At 47.7% G+C, this 22,644-nt stretch overlaps 1 protein-coding gene across 3 annotated transcripts in view; it reads left to right on the forward strand.

Annotated features, from left to right (window-relative positions):
* Positions 1–9,641: 9,641 nt before the first annotated feature.
* Positions 9,642–22,644, forward strand: part of PMEPA1 (prostate transmembrane protein, androgen induced 1) — an 82,073-nt gene continuing 69,070 nt past the window's right edge. Inside the window, exon 1 of one of the 3 annotated variants that reach the window (XM_083744659.1) lies at positions 9,642–9,877. Coding sequence is in view for 2 of the 3 variants with exons in the window: in XM_083744657.1 (XP_083600783.1) it covers positions 18,558–18,660 (103 nt within the window). In the remaining variant the exon portion in view is untranslated. Of the gene's footprint in view, positions 9,878–18,090; positions 18,661–22,644 lie in introns of those variants that run through there. The other 2 variants (XM_083744657.1, XM_083744656.1) reach the window with 2 other exon arrangements.

Below are 22,644 nucleotides of genomic sequence, written 5' to 3' on the forward strand. Positions count from 1 at the left end.
CCAGAGATGGAAAGAAGGAAGAGTCCCTACCAGAGAGGAATAGCAAACCAAGCTGTTCAACTACACCAGAAAGCTCAGGAACCAAGAAGACAAAAACCATAAGAAAGAATGGGGGGAATATTATTTATTTAGGAGACCACTGTAAGCAGATGAAAACGTTGTTTAGTCGTGTCCGACTCTTCGTGACCCCATGGACCAGAGCACGCCAGGCACTCCTGTCTTCCACTGCCTCCTGCAGTTTGGTCAAACTCATGTTTGTAGCTTCGAGAACACTATCCAACCATCTCGTCCTCTGTCGTCCCCTTCTCCTTGTGCCCTCCATCTTTCCCAGCATCAGGGTCTTTTCTAGGGAGTCTTCTCTTCTCATGAGGTGGCCAAAGTATTGGAGCCTCAGCTTCACGATCTGTCCTTCCAGTGAGCACTCAGGGCTGATTTCCTTAAGAATGGATAGCTTTGATCTTCTTGCAGTCCATGGGACTCTCAAGAGTCTTCTCCAGCACCATAATTCAAAAGCATCAATTCTTCAGCGATCAGCCTTCTTTATGGTCCAGCTCTCACTTCCATACATCACTACTGGGAAAACATCAGCAGGAATCTAATAACACTTATAATGTAACAAACACGGTGAACAATATGGACAGATACAAAATATAGATTATGAAATAATATGCAGTTGAAAATGTTGACAATAGGACCCAGGAAGGGGATGGCAGGAAGTCCTGAGAATCTACGCCCTTCTCCCTGCAGAGCAAATGCCTCAGCAGTAACAGTCCCTTCCCTTTCACACCGCACCACCTCCTCACACAATGTTTTTCAACAAAGGGGGGGGGGTGTTCCACACACACAATGTGTTGAAAGAACTTGAGGATATCCAACGGAAGCTGAATTTTGGAGAGGATTCAAGACAGACCAGAGAGAGAGAGAGAGAGAGAGAGAGAGAGAGAGAGAGAGAGAGAATTTAGTTAAACTAGACTCCCACAGGAGGCAGCGAAGGCCATCAATTTGGGATGAGGCAAATTTATGGGGGAATAGGCTATGCTCTGCCTCCAACATCAGAGCACAGAAGGGCAAAGTGATCTTGAGCTTTCACAGGAGATGAATCTTCTGGTTGGCTACTGAGAGAACCAGGTGCTGGGCTAGAGGGGGCCACTGGCCTGATCCTGTTGCATCTCACATGGAAACCTATGAGATGAAAGGCAGGATGAAATATTTTTTTCAAATGCATACATAAAACAGAAATGCCATACATTTTGAATGGGGAGGACCCTTAGACCATCAGTATGGTAGGTGGGCTGGTGCAATTGCATCCCTGGTGTCACCTGCACTACTGGGGGGTGCAGGGGGGGCCGGGCACACCGGGAGCAACATCTGGGGGTTAGGGTTAGGGGGCGCAAATCCACGGGTTAGGGGGTGCAAATTACTTGCCTTGCCCCGGGTGCTGACAACCCACGCTACGCCACTGATTCCGCCAGGTCTAGCTTGCCATGCAAACGACACCTGCTGGAAAGGCCCCCCTGCTAGACAGACCATTAAAGGCGCAGCAGCCTCGACTTCTTTTGTGGCTGGTGGTGCATCTTAAAGATAGAAAAGAGACCGACGTATTAAAAGAAGGCCAACGGTGTTTCCTTTCGAATTAAATAAAGGCAAGGCGAGAAGATCCAGCCGTGCGTTGAACTTCACGCGCCACCTGGGAAACCGTCGTAGCTTTGGGGGTGGGGGGAATCTTTGCCGCCCCCTTCTCACTCTCTTGCTGAGCAAACAAAAGCGAGAATGCAGCTTCTGCATGCACGTAAAAGCAAATCGCTGCGGCCTGGCCCTTTAACGTGCCTGGCTGTCGTGGGGCAGGGAAAGAGAGAGAGAGAGAAAGAAAGGGAAGCTGTTTGTTCCTTTGTGATAGCATCGGGTCAACCTGAGGTTAGCAGACCCCCCTCCTCTTTTTACAACCGTTCTGATTGCCTGGGTAATGAATTGTGTCTGCCTCTATAGACGCCCCCCCCCTCCGCTGTCTCCCTCCTCGACCACGTGGCTTGCAAAATCCCCGCACCCAGACAGCTGAGTCCTTCCATTCTCCGGCGGTGCTGATTAGTTCCCTTTGCTCCCCGTGCGGGGGGGGGGGCGGCGGCGGTGCGGGGGAGAGAACCTTCCACCTGAAAGATCTGAACTTTCCATTGGCGGAGGGTTGCCCCCCCCCCCCCGGGGGCGGGATAGAGAAGGTGTTATTTGCATGTCCAGACGGAAAAGCCCCGTCTGCGATATCTAAACCACGTCTGGAATCCACCGCTGCGCCGTCTCTGGAGACGCCTTAAAGTGACAGACGACATTGTGGTCCGCTTCCTCCTCCTCCTCCTCCCGCCGCCAGTCCCCCCCCCCCTTGGATACGGAGAGAGCCCTAATTATATGGTGCAAAGTGGAGCCATCTCACTGTTTACCTTGCGCTATTTCCTCTCCAGGTATTTAGGAGGAGACAGCAGGAAACTGCGCGCTAAGCACCCACAGATAAGGCTTGTTTTGTTTGGAGTTTGCTTGCTTTTGTTTGGGGCGGGATGTGTGTCTTTGCTACCCCCCCCCCCCCAGAGCAGCGCGAACTCCGAATAGCCCCTCGGGCTGCAAATCGAGGGCCGGTGCAAAAGCAACGACGAGTTGCAGGAGGCCGTTTGCAGCCGTGCAAGCTGAACTTAAGGCTCGCACCTTCCCGGCGCTTAAATTAATAACTCCCGGAGGAGGAGGAGAAGGAGGAGCGCGGTGCTCCGAGAGCTGCCCCTCTGAAAAGCTGCCCCAGACAATTGCAAAGAGAAGAGAGCCCCGCAGTTTCCCTCCGCCACCCTTTCTCTTTGGCGCTTGGGTTGCAAAGCCGAGGCTGTTAATTAAAGCAGGAGGGAAAGGTGTGCGCGACAAGTACCTGTTGCCAATTTGGGACCTTGTTTTCCTCTCTCCTCTTTTACAAAGAGAATTTCACAGCTGAATGGGGGAAGAGCAGCCTACCTACAGCGATAATGGATCCCTGTTGAAAATAGCTATAGCGGCGTGTATTTTAATATGTTAGCAAATGAGAGTGACTCAGAAGTGCCACCGTTTTTCATTTTCTGAGTGTGCTGCAAGGTTGGAACAAGAAGGCTTTCCACAGATGCACGTTCGCCCTCCCTGCAGCTGCCCCTATTTAATATGATGCAGTCGGGTTATTTGTCCACTTACCGCAGAACTGTCTGCACGGGCAGCAGCTTTCCAGGGTCTCCTATCTTTCCCACCTCCTTAAGATGCTGCCTTATATCAACACGGAGACCAATGCTTCATCTAGCTTAGTATTGTCAACACTGACTGGCAGCCAGTCTCCAGGGTTTCAGGCAGGGGGCCTCTTCCAGGAGATGTCAGGATTTGAATCTGGGGCCTTCTGTGGGCAAAGCACACTGACCAGATGCTTGGAAGCTGTGGCTGGATGGTTTTGTGGGAGCTGATTGAAACTAAATCCTTCGAAGACAGAGGTCCTATGGCTGGGTCGGGATGGCACGGGGATGAGGGATGAACTCCCTTCTCTTGCGGGGGCCCAATTAGTGCCATTGCCTTCCGTTAAGAGTTTGGGTGTAATCCTTGACACCTCCTTTTCCATGGAGGCATAGGTTACAGCAACAGCTAAGGCGACATTTTTCCACCTTCGCCACATCAAGCAGTTGGTCCCTTACCTTTCCCGCCCCGACCTGGCCACAGTGTTCCATGCGGACGGTCATCTCCAGGCTTGACTACTGTTATTCGCTTTACGCAGGGCTGCCCTTGAAGCTGTCCCAGAAACTCCAGCGGGTACAGAATGCTGCAGCGAGGCTCCTCACAGGGTCTCTGCCATGGGAGCATATTCACCCAGTGCTTTTCCAGCTGCACTGGCTCCTAGTGGAGTACAGGGTCAGATTTAATGTGCTGGTTTTGACCTTTTAAACCCTTCACGGCCTAGGACCCACGTACCTATGGGACCGCCTCTCCTGGTACGCCCCGCAGAGGACCTTAAGGTCCATAAATAGCAACACCCTACAGGCCCCAGGCCCTAAGGAAGTAAGATTAGCTTCAACCAGAGCCAGGGCCTTTTCAACACTGGCTCCGGCCTGGTGGAACGCTCTGTCTCATGAGACCAGGGCCCTGCAGGATCTGATTTCTTTTCGCAGGGCCTGTAAGACAAAAGTTGTTCCGCCTGGCCTTTGGCTTAGAATCAATTTGATTCCCTCCCCCTCTTTCTTTTTTCCTTTCTCCTCCTTTCTCCTCTTAATGTTTTAATGTTGTATTTTAATCTTGTTCTTTTAGTTGTATTTTGGTCTTGGCTGGGGAGGGTGGAGTAATAATAATAATAATAATAATAATAATAATAATAACTATTATTATTACCACTGAGCTGAGCTGCTAAAGTTCCATCTGCCCTGTACATTTGAAGCACTATTGTGCCATTTTAAGCAGCCATGGTCTGTGTCCCCCTGCCACCACCGCCCCCCCAAAGAATCCTGGGAACTGTAGTTTAAGGGTGCCGAGGATCCTTAGGAGGCAAAAACCTTGGATCTGCCAAGGGCGGTCTCCATTGTGGTAGCAGGGCAGTCTTCTCCATCACCTCCTATCTGATCATCCTCCAATTCAAGCTAAATCTCATCCCCACACTTCCAGCCAGATAAAGGCAAGCTGCAGTTAATGAGGAAAAGCGGTTCAGACTGCCAGACCAAACTAGGAAGGAACAGGGTTTATAGCAGGGATGTGGGGAAACTTACGGCTCTCCAGCTGGTGTTGGACTACAACTCCCAAGAGCCAGCATGGACAGTAATCTGACTGACAGCACTCAGGCCAGCACTGCAGCCTTGAGGACACCCTTGCCCTCTAGGGCTTTATCTGATTGGCTGGTGGAAGATCCAAAGTTCTGGTTTGAGCCACACTCCCCTCAGCACCATAGTCAGACAATTTATCTCTCCCAGTTTGCCTTTCTTTCTGGCCTCCACCTAAATCCTCTTAGATTAGTCCCTCTTCCGTTTTTCCTTTTCTAGGGTCCCACTGCTCAGACTTCTTCTACTCCCTCTTCTGTTTCCTCTGCCCAACTCTGACTCCAAAGCAGCTTACCCAATCGCTTCCAGAGACTTCACTGTTTGCACAAAAACCATTCTCGGCCCAGTATACCTGAAGGAGCGTCTCCACCCCCATCGTTCTGCCCGGACACCGAGGTGTCCTTTTTTAGCACCTTTTGTGTGTGTGGGGGGGAATCTCTCCCTGCCCCTTCTAATAGCAGCTCCACACGCTGCAGCTCCTGAACCTTGGGGAATTGTCAAAAACAGTGAGGAGGAATTAAGAGGAGAGCGCAAAATATGGTCTGAAGCTCAACATAAAAAAAACTAAGATCATGGCCACTGGGTCCATCACCTCCTGGCAAATAGAAGGGGAAGAAATGGAGGCAGTGAGAGATTTTACTTTCTTGGGCTCCATGATCACAGCAGATGGTGACAGCAGTCACAAAATTAAAAGACGCCTGCTTCTTGGGAGAAAAGCAATGACAAACCTAGACAGCATCCTAAAAAGCAGAGACATCATCTTTAAATAGTTAAAGCTATGGTTTTCCCAGTAATGATGTATGGAAGTGAGAGCTGGACCATAAAGAAGGCTGATCGCCGAAGAACTGATGCTTTTGAATTATGGTGCTGGAGGAGACTCTTGAGAGTCCCATGGACTGCAAGAAGATCAAATGTATCCATTCTGAAGGAAATCAGGCCTGAGTGGAAGGACAGATCCTGAAGCTGAGGCTCCAATACTTTGGCCACCTCATGAGAAGAGAAGACTCCTTGGAAAAGATCCTGATGTTGGGAAAGATGGAGGGCACAAGGAGAAGGGGATGACAGAGGATGAGATGGTTGGACAGCGTTCTCGAAGCTACTAGCATGAGTTTGACCAAACTGCAGTGGGAGGCAGTGGAAGACAGGAGTGCCTGGCGTGCTCTGGTCCATGGGGTCACGAAGAGTCTGACACAACTAAACAACAACAAGCAGTACCAACAGTAACAGAAATAAAAAGTCAGAAACCCCACTGCGTACACAAACCTTTCTCCACACATAACTGGGGGGCTAAGTTCAATATGTATTAGAATAAGACACACAGAATTTTTCTTGTTGCGGTGCATAGGGGGAACTAAGGTTCTTTTAACAGTGCAATACAATTCAGACTTTTGACTTCAAGAAAAGTAGAAAAAAACTGTGTACTTAAGACGGGGTTACTGGCGTGACTGCAGTTGTGTATTTGGAGGGCAAGAGATTAGAAATATGACAAGGATAGTAATGAATCATTCACGATTCTCTGATGGCCTTTATGGTTTCACAGGAAGCATCTAGAGTGGCTTTTTAAATATTCATTCTTAATTTGTGGTGCAGATGTGTCAGTGGATCCAAAGCCTAGATCTGGCAGTTCCATTTTAAACGGAGATAGAATTAAAACCCTGAATTTTGTAGACACGGCAGCAGGGGAAGAAGGCATCCGCTTTCAGTTGACAACCGTATTTCGTGAGAGATGGTTACCCGTGTAATGAAATAGTACAGGGGGTCAGCACTCCTTACCACTCACTGGCCATTAGATGGGTGAAATTGGTTACTTTTCTCTCTCTGGAGAACTAGATAGGACTGAAGGAGGAAGTTGAGGAAAAGTGACCCTCTTTCCCTATTCCCTCAACCTCTGGGCTTTTCAAGGTTCGGTTGAATTCTGCATCTGGCTTTTACCCAGAACCCTTGGAAAACCAAAGTCTGCAGACACACTTTCTCTCTTCCTGCCTCTTAGGAAGGGGGTTAATTGGGGGGGGAGGGGAAATGGCCAGAAGGGGCAGTGTGCATGGCATCCCTCCCAAAATCCATATATGCCCCTGGGCCTAAAAATGTTGGCGAACCTTGGAATACTGTAATGTTCTCCATGTGGGGCTATGTAGCCCTGAAGACTGTTCAGAAACTGCTCTGTAATAGAAAGCTATTGCCTAGCTATTGGTGAATGCCAGAAAGTCTACGGGCAGGTAGGGTCTCAGCCTGTATTCCAGGTAGAGCTGGTAGACAGCTGCCCTGGACACAGAACTGACCTGCGCCTCCATGGACAGCTGTGAGTCCAAAATGACTCCCAGGCTGCGCACCTGGTCCTTCAGAGATACAGTTACCCCATTCAGGACCAGGGAATCCTCCACACCCGCCCGCCCCCTGCCCCCCAGAAACAGTACTTCTGTCTTGTCAGGATTCAACCTCCATCTGTTAGCCGCCATCCATCCATTATGTAGATGGATTTGAGATTTTTGGTGATTAAGTGGTCTATAAATCCTGATAAATTAATATATACAGTGGCCCTGGTCATAGCTCACTGGTAGAGCACATGTTCACTCTGTGTCAGCCCGCTGAGATTCAACTAGGTCAGTGGTGTAGCAGCTGCTCTGCATGCCAAAGATCCCAGGTTCAATCCACAGCATTTGGTCCAGTATATCTAAAGGAGCGTCTCCAACCCCATCGTTCTACCCGGATACTGAGGTCCAGCACCAAGGGCCTTCTGGCGGTTCCCTCACTGCGAGAAGCCAAGTTACAGGGAACCAGGCAGAGGGACTTCTCCGTAGTGGCACCCTCCCACCACATGTCAAAGAGAACAACAATTACCGGACTTTTAGAAGACATCTGAAGGCAGTCCTGTTTAGGGAAGCTTTTAATGTTTGATGCATTACTGTATTTTAATAATTTGTTGGAAGCTGCCCAGGGTGGCTGGGGAAGCCCAGCAAGATGGGCGGGGTATAAATAACAACAACAACTTCTTCTTCTTCTTCATCATCATCATCATCATCATCATCATCATCATCATCTCCAAATGTCTTCTCCCTGAAATCCTAGAGAGCTGATGTCAGAAAATAATGGTAGAAAATAATGAGCTTGGTGGACCAATGGTCTTAGTATAAGGCAACGTCCTATGTTCCTATGAAAGATACTGACATGTACATACTGTAGACTTTATCAGTCGGTAACTAAGACATAAGATCAAACCGATCCATTCTTAAGGAAATCAGCCCTGAGTGCTCACTGGAAGGACAGATCGTGAAGCTGAGGCTCCAATACTTTGGCCACCTCATGAGAAGAGAAGACTCCCTGGAAAAGACCCTGATGTTGGGAAAGATGGAGGGCACAAGGAGAAGGGGATGACAGAGGATGAGATGGTTGGACGGTGTTCTTGAGGCTACCAGCATGAGTTTGACCAAACTGCAGTGGGAGGCAGTGGAAGACAGGAGTGCCTGGCGTGCTCTGGTCCATGGGGTCACGAAGAGTCTGACACGACTAAACAACAACTAAGACATATGACATCTGCCTCTCCCACTTCTGGCAAGAAAAGGGAGGGAAAGCACAGAGGAGTAGCAGATTCTGAAATATGGCACTTTCACACCACCAGTCTGTTCAACTATTCTGTGTTTGGACACGTGAACTGTCTGAGATTGCTGCCTGCCAGTATCTGCTACCCAGTGATTGTCCCACCACACCTGACAGAAGCACAGGAAATGTGGGTTTATCTTTCTCTGATGTCATAAAACAGCCCCTTCTTGAAATATTTCATCATCTTCCCAAGTCCAAACGTAGCAAAATTAGTCAAAAAGCGTTTTTGAACAGACCGGCTGTCTGAAATAGCTTATTGTCTAGATTTGTTACCCGCAGAAAATTGCTGAGGGTCTTGCCTGACCACTTAATGGCTTTTCTGCTTGTTGCAGCAACTGTAATGGGCTGGTGTAGATGCGGTATGACTTACAATAATGATGCAAACATTAAAACCAATATTAAGAAAATCAACAGAAACTGAAAACCTAAAACCACATTCATAACGCACAAACACATATAAAGGTAATACAACATAAACCACTAAAAGACAAGCAAGCAAGAGGTCTGAATTAAGGGCCAAAAATCTGGGTAAAAAGAAACATAATTTTTTTTTGTCTTGTGCCTAAAAATAGATAGATAGTGCCAGACATGCCTCCCTGTTGACAGCATTCCAGAAGTGAGGAGCCACCACTAAAAAGACCCATTTGGATCTTGTCACCTTCTGCATCTCCCTTGGTGGAAGATCACAGAGAAGGGCCTCAGATGGTGAATGCTGGGTCCAGTTGGTTCATGTGGAAGAAATATGGTCCTTAAAAGAAAAGGAAAAGAAAATACTTCCCTGCTGCCACCTGAAAATTGAGGGATCAGGGCAATGTGGGAAGGGGAGAAAGTGGGGCGGGCGAAGAGGTGTGAGGCAGGCATGGGCAGTGCCAGATTTGCATATAAGCTAAACAAGCTATAGCTTAGGGCCCCACTCTCTTGGGAGCCCCCAAAAAAATTAAAGGAAGAAAACCCTGGATGTACATAAAAATGAATAAAACAAAATCTACATACAGCAACAGCTGCAAATGGATTTAGATATATATTAGGTCCATAAATTACCATGTAGCATATATTCAACACAAAAAACAGCGACACTTTGTTGTTGACAAAGGACAGCTGGACATATAAAGGGCCCCATTCCCTTCAGTAGGTTAGGGCCTCATCAAACCTAAATCTGGCCATGGCCATGGGCAAAAGGAAGCGTAGTAACAGTGGTGGGGTGACCAGGGTGGGGCACGAGCTCCTCTCAAACATGGCAGTGCTCCTATTATTCTATTCTTCCTCCGCAGAGGTTGATGAAGCAGGAGGAAGGCTGTATCTCAGTGGCAGTGCATCTGGGTTCAGTCCCCAGAATCTCCAAATAAGACTGGGAAATGCTGCTGCCTGAATCTCTGGATTGCCACTGATTTAGGAGCAAGAGAGGGTCTGTAGCACGACCCGGACCTGTTTCACGCGTAATAGCAACAAGGCCCCACACAGAAGACGGAGAGGCCTTCTTGATGGTTAATGGCAAGGTTAGTGTAAGTAGGTCACCGTTTAATGGTTTCCGATGAAACGTGAGCAAATGTGTCTTGTTAACACAGTGACTTATTTATGACTCAGCCCCATACTGTAAGTGTGAAGACATGTGCTGGCGGTATATGAATTAATATGGTTTGGATTTCGCTCAGAACACGATTGCTCTAAGGTTCTAGCCTGGGGCTCTCTGGTCAGCCAATTGCTTTAAATTGCAAGCATAGCCAAGAGGTGAGGTGTGGGGTCAAAGCCAAGGATGAAGAGCAGGGAGGGGGAAGGACAGGGTGCAGGGGGGGGGAGAGAGTTTTGCATACAACGGAGCAGTGTGCTGTAGCTCAGAGGTACAGCTCCTGCTTTGATCACAGAAGGCCATGGGTTCAATTTGCCCCTACAGAGCTACTACCAGTAAGTGTCTAGACCAGGCACCCCAAACTTGGCCCTCCAGGTGTTTTGGGACTACAGTTCCCATCATCCCTGACCACTGGTCCTGTTAGCTAGGGATGATGGGAGTTGTAGTCCCAAAACAGCTGGAGGGCCGAGTTTGGGGATGCCTGGTGTAGACAGTACTGAGCGAGATAGACCAATGGTACAATTCAGTATAATTGGTGGCAATGGTCACAGAGGACAAGCCTGAAGAAACCATTTTGGGGAGCTGGCCCCAAACTGAAACAAATCCCTGTTCCCATTGTTCTTGACAGATTTTCAACATGGCTTCCAAGAATTAGTAGTCCTGGGAAGTGGAGAACCAATGCAGAAAGAGAACACCAGCTTCCGTCTCTTGTCATGGGGATGTTTTTTGGGTGCCATAGATACAAGGGGACTAGCTGGATTTTTTGGCCCAGGTGACGCCACAGAAGGGTACCACTGAGGCTCCCAGCCTCTATGTGTGTGTACGCAAATGTGTGTGGGCAGGATTTATTTTAGGAGGGCAGGCTTTATGCTGGGGGGTGGGGGCAGAACCAAGCTATCTGCGACACAATTGATCAGTTCAGTATTTTTATTTGGTTACTTGATTTGGGGAGGGCAGCTGCCCCCTCTGCCCATGGTGGCGTGTGCCAAACTGGGTCTCTGACCCAGGTGAAATAAAGCCTAGTTTTTCCCCTGGGGGGGGGGCAGCGGACCTTGCTACTTAAAGCACCGGAGGTTCTGGCATGCTGCAGGACTGACCCTACCGTTAGGCAGGGTGCAGCAACCACCTCAGGCAGCAGATACTGAGGAGTGGTGAGAAGCTGTTGGGAGGACGGTGCTCTGTTCGCTGCCTGAAATGAGTATGTCCAGTGAACCAGAGAAGCTCCAAGACCTTTCATTGCCTGAGCCAGAGGATCCAAATATACCCCAACCATTTTAATGACGAATCTTTCCACATTCTCTGGATGGCTCCAGGATTTAATTATTGCGTATTGTACACACTTTCTCTGCATCATGCGCAATTTTAGTCACCTCTATCGGGTCTCCTCTTTCTCAGCCTTTTCTCTAAGTGAAAAAGCTCCAATACGTTGCAGGCCTTCAAGTCTCTCCAGCCCTGTGATCAGTTTGGTTGCCATTTTTCTGAACTCTGTTCACGGATTGGTTTTTTTCTAGAAACATGGATGGAATTTGCCTAATGAAGCCCCTTGCAAGGGCTTCTGCTTGTACAAAAGGGCTTTCCCCCCCTCTCTCCTCCCTCTGTGCCAACCACAGTTGGCTTGCCTGGGGGGGGGGGTGTCAGGAAAACCCCTAAAACTGAGCGGGCGGAAGGGGAGCATCATTCAGTCTGGAAAGCCGATATGCTTACACAGAGTATTTGTAATAGTGTGGCACTTAAGTCCAGCCATAAACAACAATTTTAAAAATAATAAATTTCAAATTCAAACATTTCCCATTTTTTAAAAAAATCAAACCTAGATTTCAAATTGGCATTGACAAATTTATGTCCCATTAATTCTCAGTGTCTATAAGTTGGGAATGAATTGGCATAGCGTTGGTGGATGTGAGTGCCAACATTTTGCCTTAACTGCAATCAGTTGCTTTCGATTCAGTCGGTGTTCAGCTTTGCCGCAGAGGGATGGTGGAGGAACCTCACCTGAGAGCCCGTTAAGAGTCACCTAGTAAGTTTCCCTCTTTGCTCTCTAGCCCTAAGATAATTCACAACCTTTCAGCTGCTAAGCTTCTTAAATCACATTTGTTCTCTGTGATACAAGACTTTTCGTCTCATCCCCACCGGATTATCAAGTATTGTTGAAGCTGGGCATAGACTGTCAGGTGGCAAAAGTGTGAAGATTAAACAATCTTCTGGGAGTCTGTTCATGTTCAAAAAAGCCTTTTCATCAGCGAGAGCCAGTTTCCAAACAAACTTGGGAGACTGTTAGAAACTTGTTTAATACTATTTTTAAATCCCATTTTCCACGGAAGGCAATGAAAGTTCACACTTAACATTAAGAAAGACCATGCTTGGTGCTTCATAATTTCCGTAGGCTTGCAAGTAATTTGGGGGGTTTTTCCATGCCATTTCATTATGAGCCCTTTAAAAAAAAAAATCACCTTGTACTTTTGCACATTTGGCATTGTTGGTTCTCTAGGGGGAGAAAGAGCAAGATAAAGACCCTTTAACTATTTGCAAGCAGCAAATCATAGCTATGAAGAATTATGGAGGAGCCATTCCCTTCTTTTTACAAGAGAACCCAAAGCTGTCTTTATCTCTGAGTAACAGGATTTGCCAAGTATTTTAGCAGCTTGTTCGCACTGCTATGGCTGAGCTTACATCAGCAATTTTTTTTTTTATTATACATGCCTTTCTTCCGACAGGTTTATTTCTCAGCTAAGGGTGGACAGAAATAATTTTGGACTAAATCTTAGCACAAAGATAGGCATCATTTCCGGGGTTATTTTATCCCGGGTGCACTTGTCTGCTAAGAGCAAGGTAACTGTGGTTTGCTTCTGTTGTTGTTTATTTTTTAAACTTACAAGAAGAGACTGGGTCTCTCTACAGTCTTTCTCTCCCCATGTCTCCAGCCAGCGATCTGTGGCTGTCACCAGGCTGTCACACAGCTCTACCACCCCACCCCCCAGAAAAAGCATTTTGGGACCCCATGCCAGTACTGGTCCCAGTAGTTTTCTGCCTCTAGCTTCCCTGACCAACCTGCACATTACACAGAACGAGCTGGTAGCCTGAGGCAGTAGAATTCTGGACTGCACCACCTAAAAAAAACTGTAGATGGGAGTTTGCATTTTTTAAAAACGCACACCTATTTACACTACCATGTTATATATGTCTGCACGGAAGTACTGTAAGCCTTATTGAGACCAATGGGGGCTCAATTTCAGGTGAGTATGGGACTGCGCCCTTAAAAAAAAACATCCTCACCATAGCTGTCAACTTACAGATTTGAAAATAAGGGACCAGCAGCCTTGAAAATAAGGGACCAGCAGCCAAAATAAGGGAAAATAAGGGACCTGCAGCCTCACCTGTTCTAGGCACTCCTGTCTTCCTGTCCTCCTGCAGTCTGGTCAAACTCATGCTGGTAGCTGCGAGAACACTGTCCAACCAACTTTGTAACCAGAGGTTCAACTGAATAGAATCTGAATCACATGCACCACAAGGCCTATGCAGCCTCAACTTAAGATGGCTCTGCGGCCTGGCTTTGCACTGCAAAGTTTGCAGCAGCACGTGCAACAAAATGGCATCCAGCATTCAAAACACCCCTCAGCTTGCATTAACTAGCTACACACACACAGCCTCCCCCCCTCCCACGAGATCTCCTTTCCTTTTCCCCCACCATGTGCCCCCGCTCCAGACAGAACTTTTCGCCGGCAAGGGTGAGTGGGCTGTCGATGACATATCCATCCGATTCTGATCCAAGCACTCAGCACAGGTATGTTCAACTTCTGAGCCCCTCTGAGCCAAAGGCAGAAAGCCCAGCCAGCAGCCAAACGAAGCCTCAAGAAAAAACACTGTCACCTCTCCGCTGGGAAGCGCTGAGCAAAGGCGAGTCCCCAGGGAACGCAGCCGATTTGATCAGCACAAGGCATGCAAGCTCCACCCCCCAGTCATTCTTAGACTTCTTATTGGGTGAGCAACACAGCCAAGCAACACAGTTGGAGCCTCCCTCCTCCCTGGCCGGCAGGGAGGGAGGGAGGAAGAAGAGCTGCTTCCTTTGAAATTTAAGGGACATCATTTAAGGGACATTTAAGGGACATCCATCAATAAGGGACAGCGGCGGGACATGGCATTGGAATAAGGGACTGTCCCTTCAAATAAGGGACACTTGACAGCTATGATCCTCACGTATAGTAAATATCAGGGGAAATGTTATGAATACTAAATTAAAAATACTATTAATATTTTTTTATTATTTGTACCTCACCCATCTGACTAAATTGCCCCAGCCACTCTGGGTGGCTTCCAAAAGATGTTGGTGGTGGTTGTTGTTACTTATACTGCTTTTCCCAGGGCATCTGTTATCTACTATATATTTTGCAAGTTTGTTTGTCTGTTCCCTATGCATTTAGGCAACTCTTAAGATAATTGTCACCAAATTTTGCATAATGGTTCCTGAGATCAAGAGCAGGTTGCTATCTTAAGTTTGGATGCAAATGGACCCCATTTTGAATGAAGATGACAGGCTGAACCTTTCAAAACAGTACTGATTTGGGGTGGGGGGTGGGGGATTCTTAGTTTTCCAAGCAATGCTGGGCATGTGGCTGCTAGTTATAAATAAAACGATATAATCACACCATTATAAACTTTCAGACCACTCAAAACACACACACAGGGAGATTCAAAAATATGACATCTCATCTGTTCATCCCAGAATTCTACCACTCCAGTCTATCCCCTCATTCTACTTCAGGCATAGATTGGCTCTCACATATTACCCAAAGTGCTGTAGTGTGACCCAATGCTGTTGACAACAGCTGGACTTTAGCCCATCACTTGTACCTGTTGTGCTAGATAGGAGTTTCCGGTGTGCTACAAAGTGTGCTAGCTGGCCACTGTGAATTAAATTTACCTTCCTTCTGATATTTGCAAGCCAGCCATACCTACATAGTTGGCCCATTGCTAACTATCTTAAAAAACGGATCTCTCAATGAGCACCATGCTGTTGGAACTCTGAACATTTGACTTGCATGTTGGTTGTGAGTTGTTGTATGACAAAAAAAAATATGCACACATTTATGGCATCCAAATATGAAAATGCGATTCCTAGGCTACAGAGAAATGCATACTTTATAATTTGAAGAGCTCAAAATTCTTTTTGAAAGATGAGACATTTTAAGAGGTCCTCTTGCCCTCATTACAAGGGATGCGGGTGGCGCTGTGGGTTAAACCACAGAGCCTAGGACTTGCCGATCAGAAGGTCGGCGGTTTGAATCCCAGTGACGGGGTGAGCTCCCGTTGCTCGGTCCCAGCTCCTGCCAACCTAGCAGTTCGAAAGCACGTCAAAGTGCAAGTAGATAAATAGGTACCACTCCGGCGGGAAGGTGAATGGCGTTTCCATGCGCTGCTCTGGTTCGCCAGAAGCGGCTTAGTCATGCTGGCCACACAACCTGGAAGCTGTACGCCAGCTCCCTCGGCCAATAGAAGGTCGGCGGTTTGGCAATCAGAAGGTCGGCGGTTTGAATCCCCACGATGGGGTGAGCTCCCGTTGCTCGGTCCCTGCTCCTGCCAACCTAGCAGTTCGAAAGTACGTCAAAGTGCAAGTAGATAAATAGGTACCGCTCCAGCAGGAAGGTAAACGGCATTTCCGTGCACTGCTCTGGTTCACCAGAAACGGCTTAGTCATGCTGGCCACATGACCCGGAAGCTGTACGCCGGCTCCCTTGGCCAATAAAGCGAGATGAGCGCCGCAACCCCAGAGTCGGTCACGACTGGACCTAATGTTCAGGGGTCCCTTTACCTTTACTTGCCCTCATTAATTATACTCTGATGTCTTGTAAGGGGCATAATGCAAGTTGTTACAGCAAAGAGTCACGTGGCAGCATAAAACAAATGCACATCCCGTGACATGAGCTTTCATTCAGCTTTTCACTCACTCAGTCTTGATGCCAAACATAGGAAGCTGCCTTACACCAAGTCAGATTAATGATCCCTCTGTCCTCACTGACTGGCAGTAGCTCTACTGGGTTCCAGGCAGATGTCTCAGCCCTACCAGTGACGGAATACCAGGGATTGAACCTGAGACCTTCTGCATGCAAAGCCTGCACTTTGAATTGGGCCCAGAAACTAATTGGCAGCCAGTGCAGTCTGGCCAGGATTAGCGTAATGTGCTCTTCTAGACTGTTTTGCCCGAGTGAGCAACCTGCCTGCTGAATTCTGCACCAGCTGAAGTTTCCTAACCATCTTCAGAGGCAGCGTTGTATTAATTTAACACACATGGCTTCCCCCAAAGAACCCTGGGAATTGTAGTTTCCCCATCACAAGCACTACAATCCCCAGCACCTTTAGCAAACTGAGGTTCCAAGGATCCTTTGGAGGAAGGCTTGTGCTTTAAACGTGTGTTGAATATGTACTTTAAATGTATGGTGTGAGGCTTTTCTTGTGGGGGAAGAAAGATACAGGACCTGCAGTCAGTCAAAGGGTGCCTTTCCAAGGAACAAAAGCAACAGCTAGAGGTAAGCTGGATCAAGGCTTTTATAAGGACAAGTGCAACTGGATCCACAGGGGGACAGGTCGCTAGTGCAATATTTATCTCCCCCCTCCCGTTTCTTCCACACTTGTCCTTTTTTTTTAATTACTGAAATGGCCACATAACCAATACCAGCTGTAAAAGATGAAATTTCTAAAATTAGAAACCGGAAATCAGTAGGGAAGGAAGTCAATTGATGTATGTACTAGTCTTTTTTCTTTTTTTTCTTTTTCTTTTTTTGGTTTTGTTAAATGTTTTTGTTTTTCTCTGTGTGTGTATGGAAATTGAAACTGAATAAAAAGAATTTAAAAAGAAAGAAAGAAAAGAAATGGCCATGATGCCTGTTGACTCGTCACAACTGAACCTCTTTCGGGACTGCTTTTCCCCTCCCCTCCCTTGCAAACGAAACCCAGCCGACGGAGGTTGCCCATCCGAAGAGCCTCGCTTGCTACTGCTGCAATAACCCTAGCCCTAGCCCCATACCCATTTCCCAGAAGGTAGGGACGCAGGTGGCGCTGTGGGTTAAACCACAGAGCCTAGGACTTGCCGATCAGAAGGTTGGCGGTTTGAATCCCAGTGATGGGGTGAGCTCCCGTTGCTCGGTCCCAGCTCCTGCCAACCTAGCAGTTCGAAAGCACGTCAAAGTGCAAGTAGATAAATAGGTACCGCTCCGGTGGGAAGGTAAACGGCGTTTCCATGCGCTGCTCTGGTTCGCCAGAAGCAGCTTAGTCATGCTGGCCACACAACCTGGAAGCTGTACGCCGGCTCCCTCGGCCAATAAAGCGAGATGAGCGCCGCAACCCCAGAGTCAGTAACGAGTAGACCTAATGGTCAGGGGTCCCTTTACCTTTACCTAAGCTCAATGGAACTGATTTCTGAGAAGACAAGGATAAGATGTATAGGAGCCATGTCGCTCTAAGACACACACAGGCTCGCTCGCTCCAGCTCAGTCCCGATGGAAACCAGATTCATTAACATAAACTAAGAAGAGGTGCAAAAAAACCCAAAAAAATCACTTTGCAGAGGATCCCCAATTTCCGGGCATGGTCAGCTCTTGCAAACCGCTCACATCACTTAGCAATATATTAACTGTGCCTCCTTGACGCCGGGGGTGAGCACTTGGAGCACCTTAAGAAAGCCTCGTCCGCCGCTCACAAATAAGGACCTTATCGCTGCTCTACCAGCGAGGAGCCCATCTCCCTCTGTCGGTTCCTCGGAGAAGCACCTTCCGAAGGGGAAAAGCTCGGCGCGCGTTTGCCTTTAAGAGGTGGAGCGCCGAGCCTTGGAGGAGGGCGGGGCTGAAAGACAAACGCCGCCTGCGACTGGGTAGCAGGCCCTGTCGCTCCCGCGCCTCCTCCCTCCCTCTGCCAACCTCCCCCGCCCGCCCTCGCCTCTTCCCTTACGGCTCCCTCCGCCCCCTCTGCGCCGCTCGCGCCCCGCCCGCTGGAAAGGGCAGCACCAGTCTAGCGCTGACGTCACCCCGTCTGTCTGCTCTCCCCCCTCCTCTTTCCCCTATGAAACTGGATCTCCTTGGACTTGAATGAGGAGCAAAGGGCGGGGGCGGAGGGGTTGGAGGAGGAGGAGCAGGAGGAGGAGTGCGAGGGGGGGGGGGAGAAGAGGAGGAGGGAGTTACTAAGATCTTGCCTGGGCAGGCGAGAGAAAGAGGGAGGCACACACCGAGAGAAAGTAGCAAGTCCCTTTCCCACCCGGCTCTGTCCGCGAACTTCTGGGGCTGGGGGGCAATGGAGGGGAGGGGGCCAGCCGCAGAGCTGAGAGCTGAGATCTCCTCTCTCTAGTGCTCCCGATTTTCCCCCTTAAACTTGAATCCCTCCCCCCCCCCGCACCCTGTGAAATTTATTTTTGGAGGGTGCGTGTCCCCCACCCCCATTCCTTCCTTCCTCTCCAAAGGGTTTTTTTTTAATCAATTATATTTGCCCCCCTCCCTTTCCCCCCCCACTACTCTTCTTCTTCTTCCGCCGCCGAACCCCTGGAAGGAAGATCCCGTCTTTATGTTGTGCTGCCCGGAGAGACCCCTGAAGTCTTCCCGTCCTTTGTTTCTCCGCTTCTTTTTTAAATGTATAACTTGATGGGTCTCAACAGCACAACCGGAGCCAGCCAGCCCAATGTCTCCTGTACATGCAACTGCAAACGGTCTTTGTTTCAGAGTATGGAGATCAGTAAGTACTTCTTTCCCATTCTGTATCTCTCTTTGTGTATTTGCATGTGTGCGAAAACTCTCCTCCTGTCGCCTTGTTTGGGGCCGGAGAGAGAAGCGGCGTCTCGGGCTCTCCTCGCTCGCCTTTGCTGGGTTCCCAAACGCGGCGCCTTCTCTGCGCTTTGGGCGATTATTTCATTTCGCGCTGCAAAAAAAAAAATATCGAAGGGTTTCGTTGTTGTTGTGTTTTTTGAAAACAAGATATTTTAAGACTTGCGGGTATGTTCTGTTTCCTCACTTAGTGTGTGTGTGTGTATGTTCGGGTGCCCCAAAGTTTTATTTTCCTTTATTCAGTTGCAAAAAAAGACACCCCCCCTTGTAACGTGGCTCCCTGCAAATTTTCCAGCTTCCCAAAAATGCGATTTGGAGACCCTCTCCCAGGGACCTCAAGAGTTGCTTTCTCGAGTCCCGGAGTTCGCTGGCTTTTGGCTTCTTTAGGATCTGAACTTCAACTCGACATCTTTTCCTCCCGTCTTAACGTTGCCCTTCTCCTTTGGCCGGCGGCGGGGCGGGACGGTGCGAGGCTCCCGGGGAGGGGAAGGGGACGGGGACGCCGGCTGGAAGGGGTGAGGAGGGTGGGCGGCGAGAGACCCGAAAGGAGACCCGGGGGGAAGTCGGTGCAATATTGATCCGCGCGTTCCGCGTGCGTAAAGCCCACCTCCGAAGTGGTGCGGACGGCGGAGCAGCCTCTTCTCCGGCTTTGGCGGCGGCGCGGCCGGGTCTCCCCTTCGGAGAGAGAGGCGAAGGGGGCCGGGGAGGAGCGAAGCGGCCGCGCGATCCCAGCCAGTGAGCTCCATCGCCCCTAGGAGCTTTTGTCTGCTTCCTAAGCCAGACGGTGAAACAGCCTGTTCAGGCTATTTAAAGCACATGCTCGGCTGGAGAATCCAGCGAGCAACCCCGGGAGCCCTTTCCTCCCAGAACGCGCTCCGCTTTCTTATGACCGCCGTGGCTGCCCTGCGGTTTATTGCCCTGCTGCAATCCGCTGCAGATCGGGACCCCTTTTCTCTCCCTCCCCCCCGCCAAGCAATCACACACACGCTCCTCACATCCCAGTTTCTCTTCTCCAACCCCCCTAAGCTTTGAGCCCCTTTCCTTCCTCCGGTTGCATTTGTGCATTTGGCACCCGCCTTTTGCAACGATTCGGAAGGCTCTTTCGGGAGACCCTTTGAAAAGGAAGGAAGCTAAAACAAGATTAGACCGTATCATAATGGAGGGCCGGTCAAAGCGGCTGAGCATTGTGGCTAAATAGAGCTCCCGTGTCGAATAGCAGTCTACCTCTGGCAACCAGGTGCTTGTGTTCTGCAGCGAGTTTGCGGGTAACTGTACGTGGCTGGAAACAGAATACTGGGGAAGGGGGGTGTTGTTTAAGATGGACCTTTTTGGTCTGATCCAGCAGGACGCAGAACTCTCATATACCAGCTCCAAAACGTTTAATCGGCTGCTGTGATGCCTTTTGAACCACAGCAGAGGACGGTGGTGAATTAGCAACGTTAGTGGAACGGTGCAGCGGCACACCCCGCCATGAAATTACAGGATAATAGTTCAGCAATTAAGTTGTCTCATCACCTAGTCCTGTGTGTGTGTGTCTGTGTGGTAAGAATGCAAATGTTATGTCCAGCGAACTAGAATTTGTGCCTATAAATAGTAATCGCTAGGTCTGAGAAGTAGATTACAGCTCTGTCTAGCCAGACAAAGTTGCCTCCCCCCCACTCCCTGAGTGTCTCTGTCTATAAAGTGCCTATAAAGCTGGCTAACTAAATGTGTTGTCTAAGAGCCAGTGATACCAAATGAAATAGTATGATTTCTGCCCCTGTATTTATGGACTAGGTACTTTAAAGTATCTCAGAGAGAGAGAGAGAGAGAGAGAGCAGTTTTCAGAAGAATCTTTTTATTACGTGCCTGGGTGGGAGAAACGAACTAACTAAATCACTAAGCAGTAAAATACAGTCTGGGATTGTCCTTTCCACTCTGCAATGTTACACTCAAGAGCTAAATTCTCTAATGTTAGGAGACGCCCAGGTCCGGAATATTTTTGACAGTTCCACTTTTGTGATGATTACCACCTCCCCCTCTGTTGTTGTTGTTGTTTTGGCAAGTGTTTTTTTTTTTATAAAAAAAATAATCACAGAACTTGTTCAGAAGATCCAAGCAGCACATGATCCTGATATCCTCATTACTGGTGAATGTACCTGTGCCCTTGGTGGTAAGCTAGCTAGATTCCCAGACAGCGCAGGTCGTTTTCCTAATACTGATTGTGGGAGGGGTCTTTCTCCTCCTATTGGAGGTGTAGGCTGAAACGGTTTCCGTAAATTAAAAAGATCAATGTCCATAGAAAATTTGATTATCTCTCTTAATACCACAGCAATTAAGATGGATTCTCCACCGCCCACCGCCCATATCTCATTCCTGATCTTTAAACTGGGGGTTTGGACTATTCACCTGCTGGAAAATTCCCAGCTCATAAAAAGATATGTGTGGGACTTAAGTCTACTGTGTAACAGGATGCCAGATTCCCATGTCCCTCAATGCATGGTTTCTTCTTCTTCTTCTTTCTGTCTCAAATTCATCACTTTTATTTTCAGTCCCTTACTCTCTCAGCTAATCAGCCATAATGATGTTTTGGCTGACATGGAGGCAGTCTTGTTAATTTACTTGTCTGCTGATCCAAATAGAGTTCATTTCTCACCTCTGAAGTAGTGATACTCAGGGCAATTTGACCTGCAAGGGTTAGCATCAGTACTAACTGCATTCAAAATGCAATATATATATATATACATTCTTTAGTTCTTTAGAGGCCAAAGTGAAATGAGGAAGGGAATATCCCAGCAAACTTATTTTGATGGGCAGTTTCTTTAAAAAACGTTTTGTAGGAATTAAATCACCTGTGACATTTTCTCCTTTTTGTTATTAACCCTAGTCTGGCTCAAAAGGAAAAGTCTTATTTTAAAAACTTATCATGTTCTATCTAGATATTCAGACTGTTCAGAAACCCAACAGTTCTATGTGTCATGGATTTATTTATTTTTTAGGGCTAGAATCTGCTTTAATTTTAAACTGTATGGGACTTTGGGAGTTATTGGCAAAATATAAGTGGGCTGCAGTTTGTACATACTGTATTCCATGCTTGCTTGGGAGTAAGCCCCATCAAAATCATTTAGACCTACTTCCAAGTATCTTGCATCAATCTTAAAATCTTGTAAAGCATGTTACAGTGGTCAGGCTATGGTCTTCCTAACAAAGCGAATTTCCATTTTTATAACAAAACATACAGCTGTATGGAAGGTAATGGGACCACTTCCTATTAATGCCAATATATTAGAATACCTGGCTTTTTCTGCTATTTCTGGGCCCCTAACAGCAGCATATACTACTTGAGAGTTTAACTGATTAGGTCTGAAAATTCTTAAGCTATATTTTGCTATTTTGAAAAACCTGACATGCTTCTCTGCACTTGGAACTCAAACAGGACTTAAACATTGATTCCATATAAAACCAAACATTCGTATATTTTAGTACAAAGCTGATTTGCCTGGCTATCCTAACATTATTATTACTGAATCTAATCTATCCTGATTTGAGCAAACTCCATACTGCAGATAATATGGGTAGTTTTTTGTGATTCTCTCATTTGACACAAAAAATGAATGGACTTCCAAACCCATCTCCCCCACCCTACATCTGAGAAAGTAAAACTTTTTATTTTAATTGATAGTCACTGGAAAAAGTATAGAAATAGGTATAACAAAAAAAATGGGGGGAATAAGTATCTGCTCTCAACATTCTGCTGGAAGAGAAAGTCTCGTATGACACACAGGAAAAGTTTCCTGTTTGGAACAATTTGTTCTCTTTCAAATGATTCCTTGGCACTTTGAAGATAGAGCTCAGTTTACAATGTTATTCAATATATGAATTTTCAATATTCCTTTTGCTTTTTGTCTTGGTGAAT

Source organism: Podarcis gaigeae (genome assembly GCF_964106915.1).
Source record: "Podarcis gaigeae genome assembly, chromosome: 6".
NCBI lineage: Eukaryota > Metazoa > Chordata > Lepidosauria > Squamata > Lacertidae > Podarcis > Podarcis gaigeae.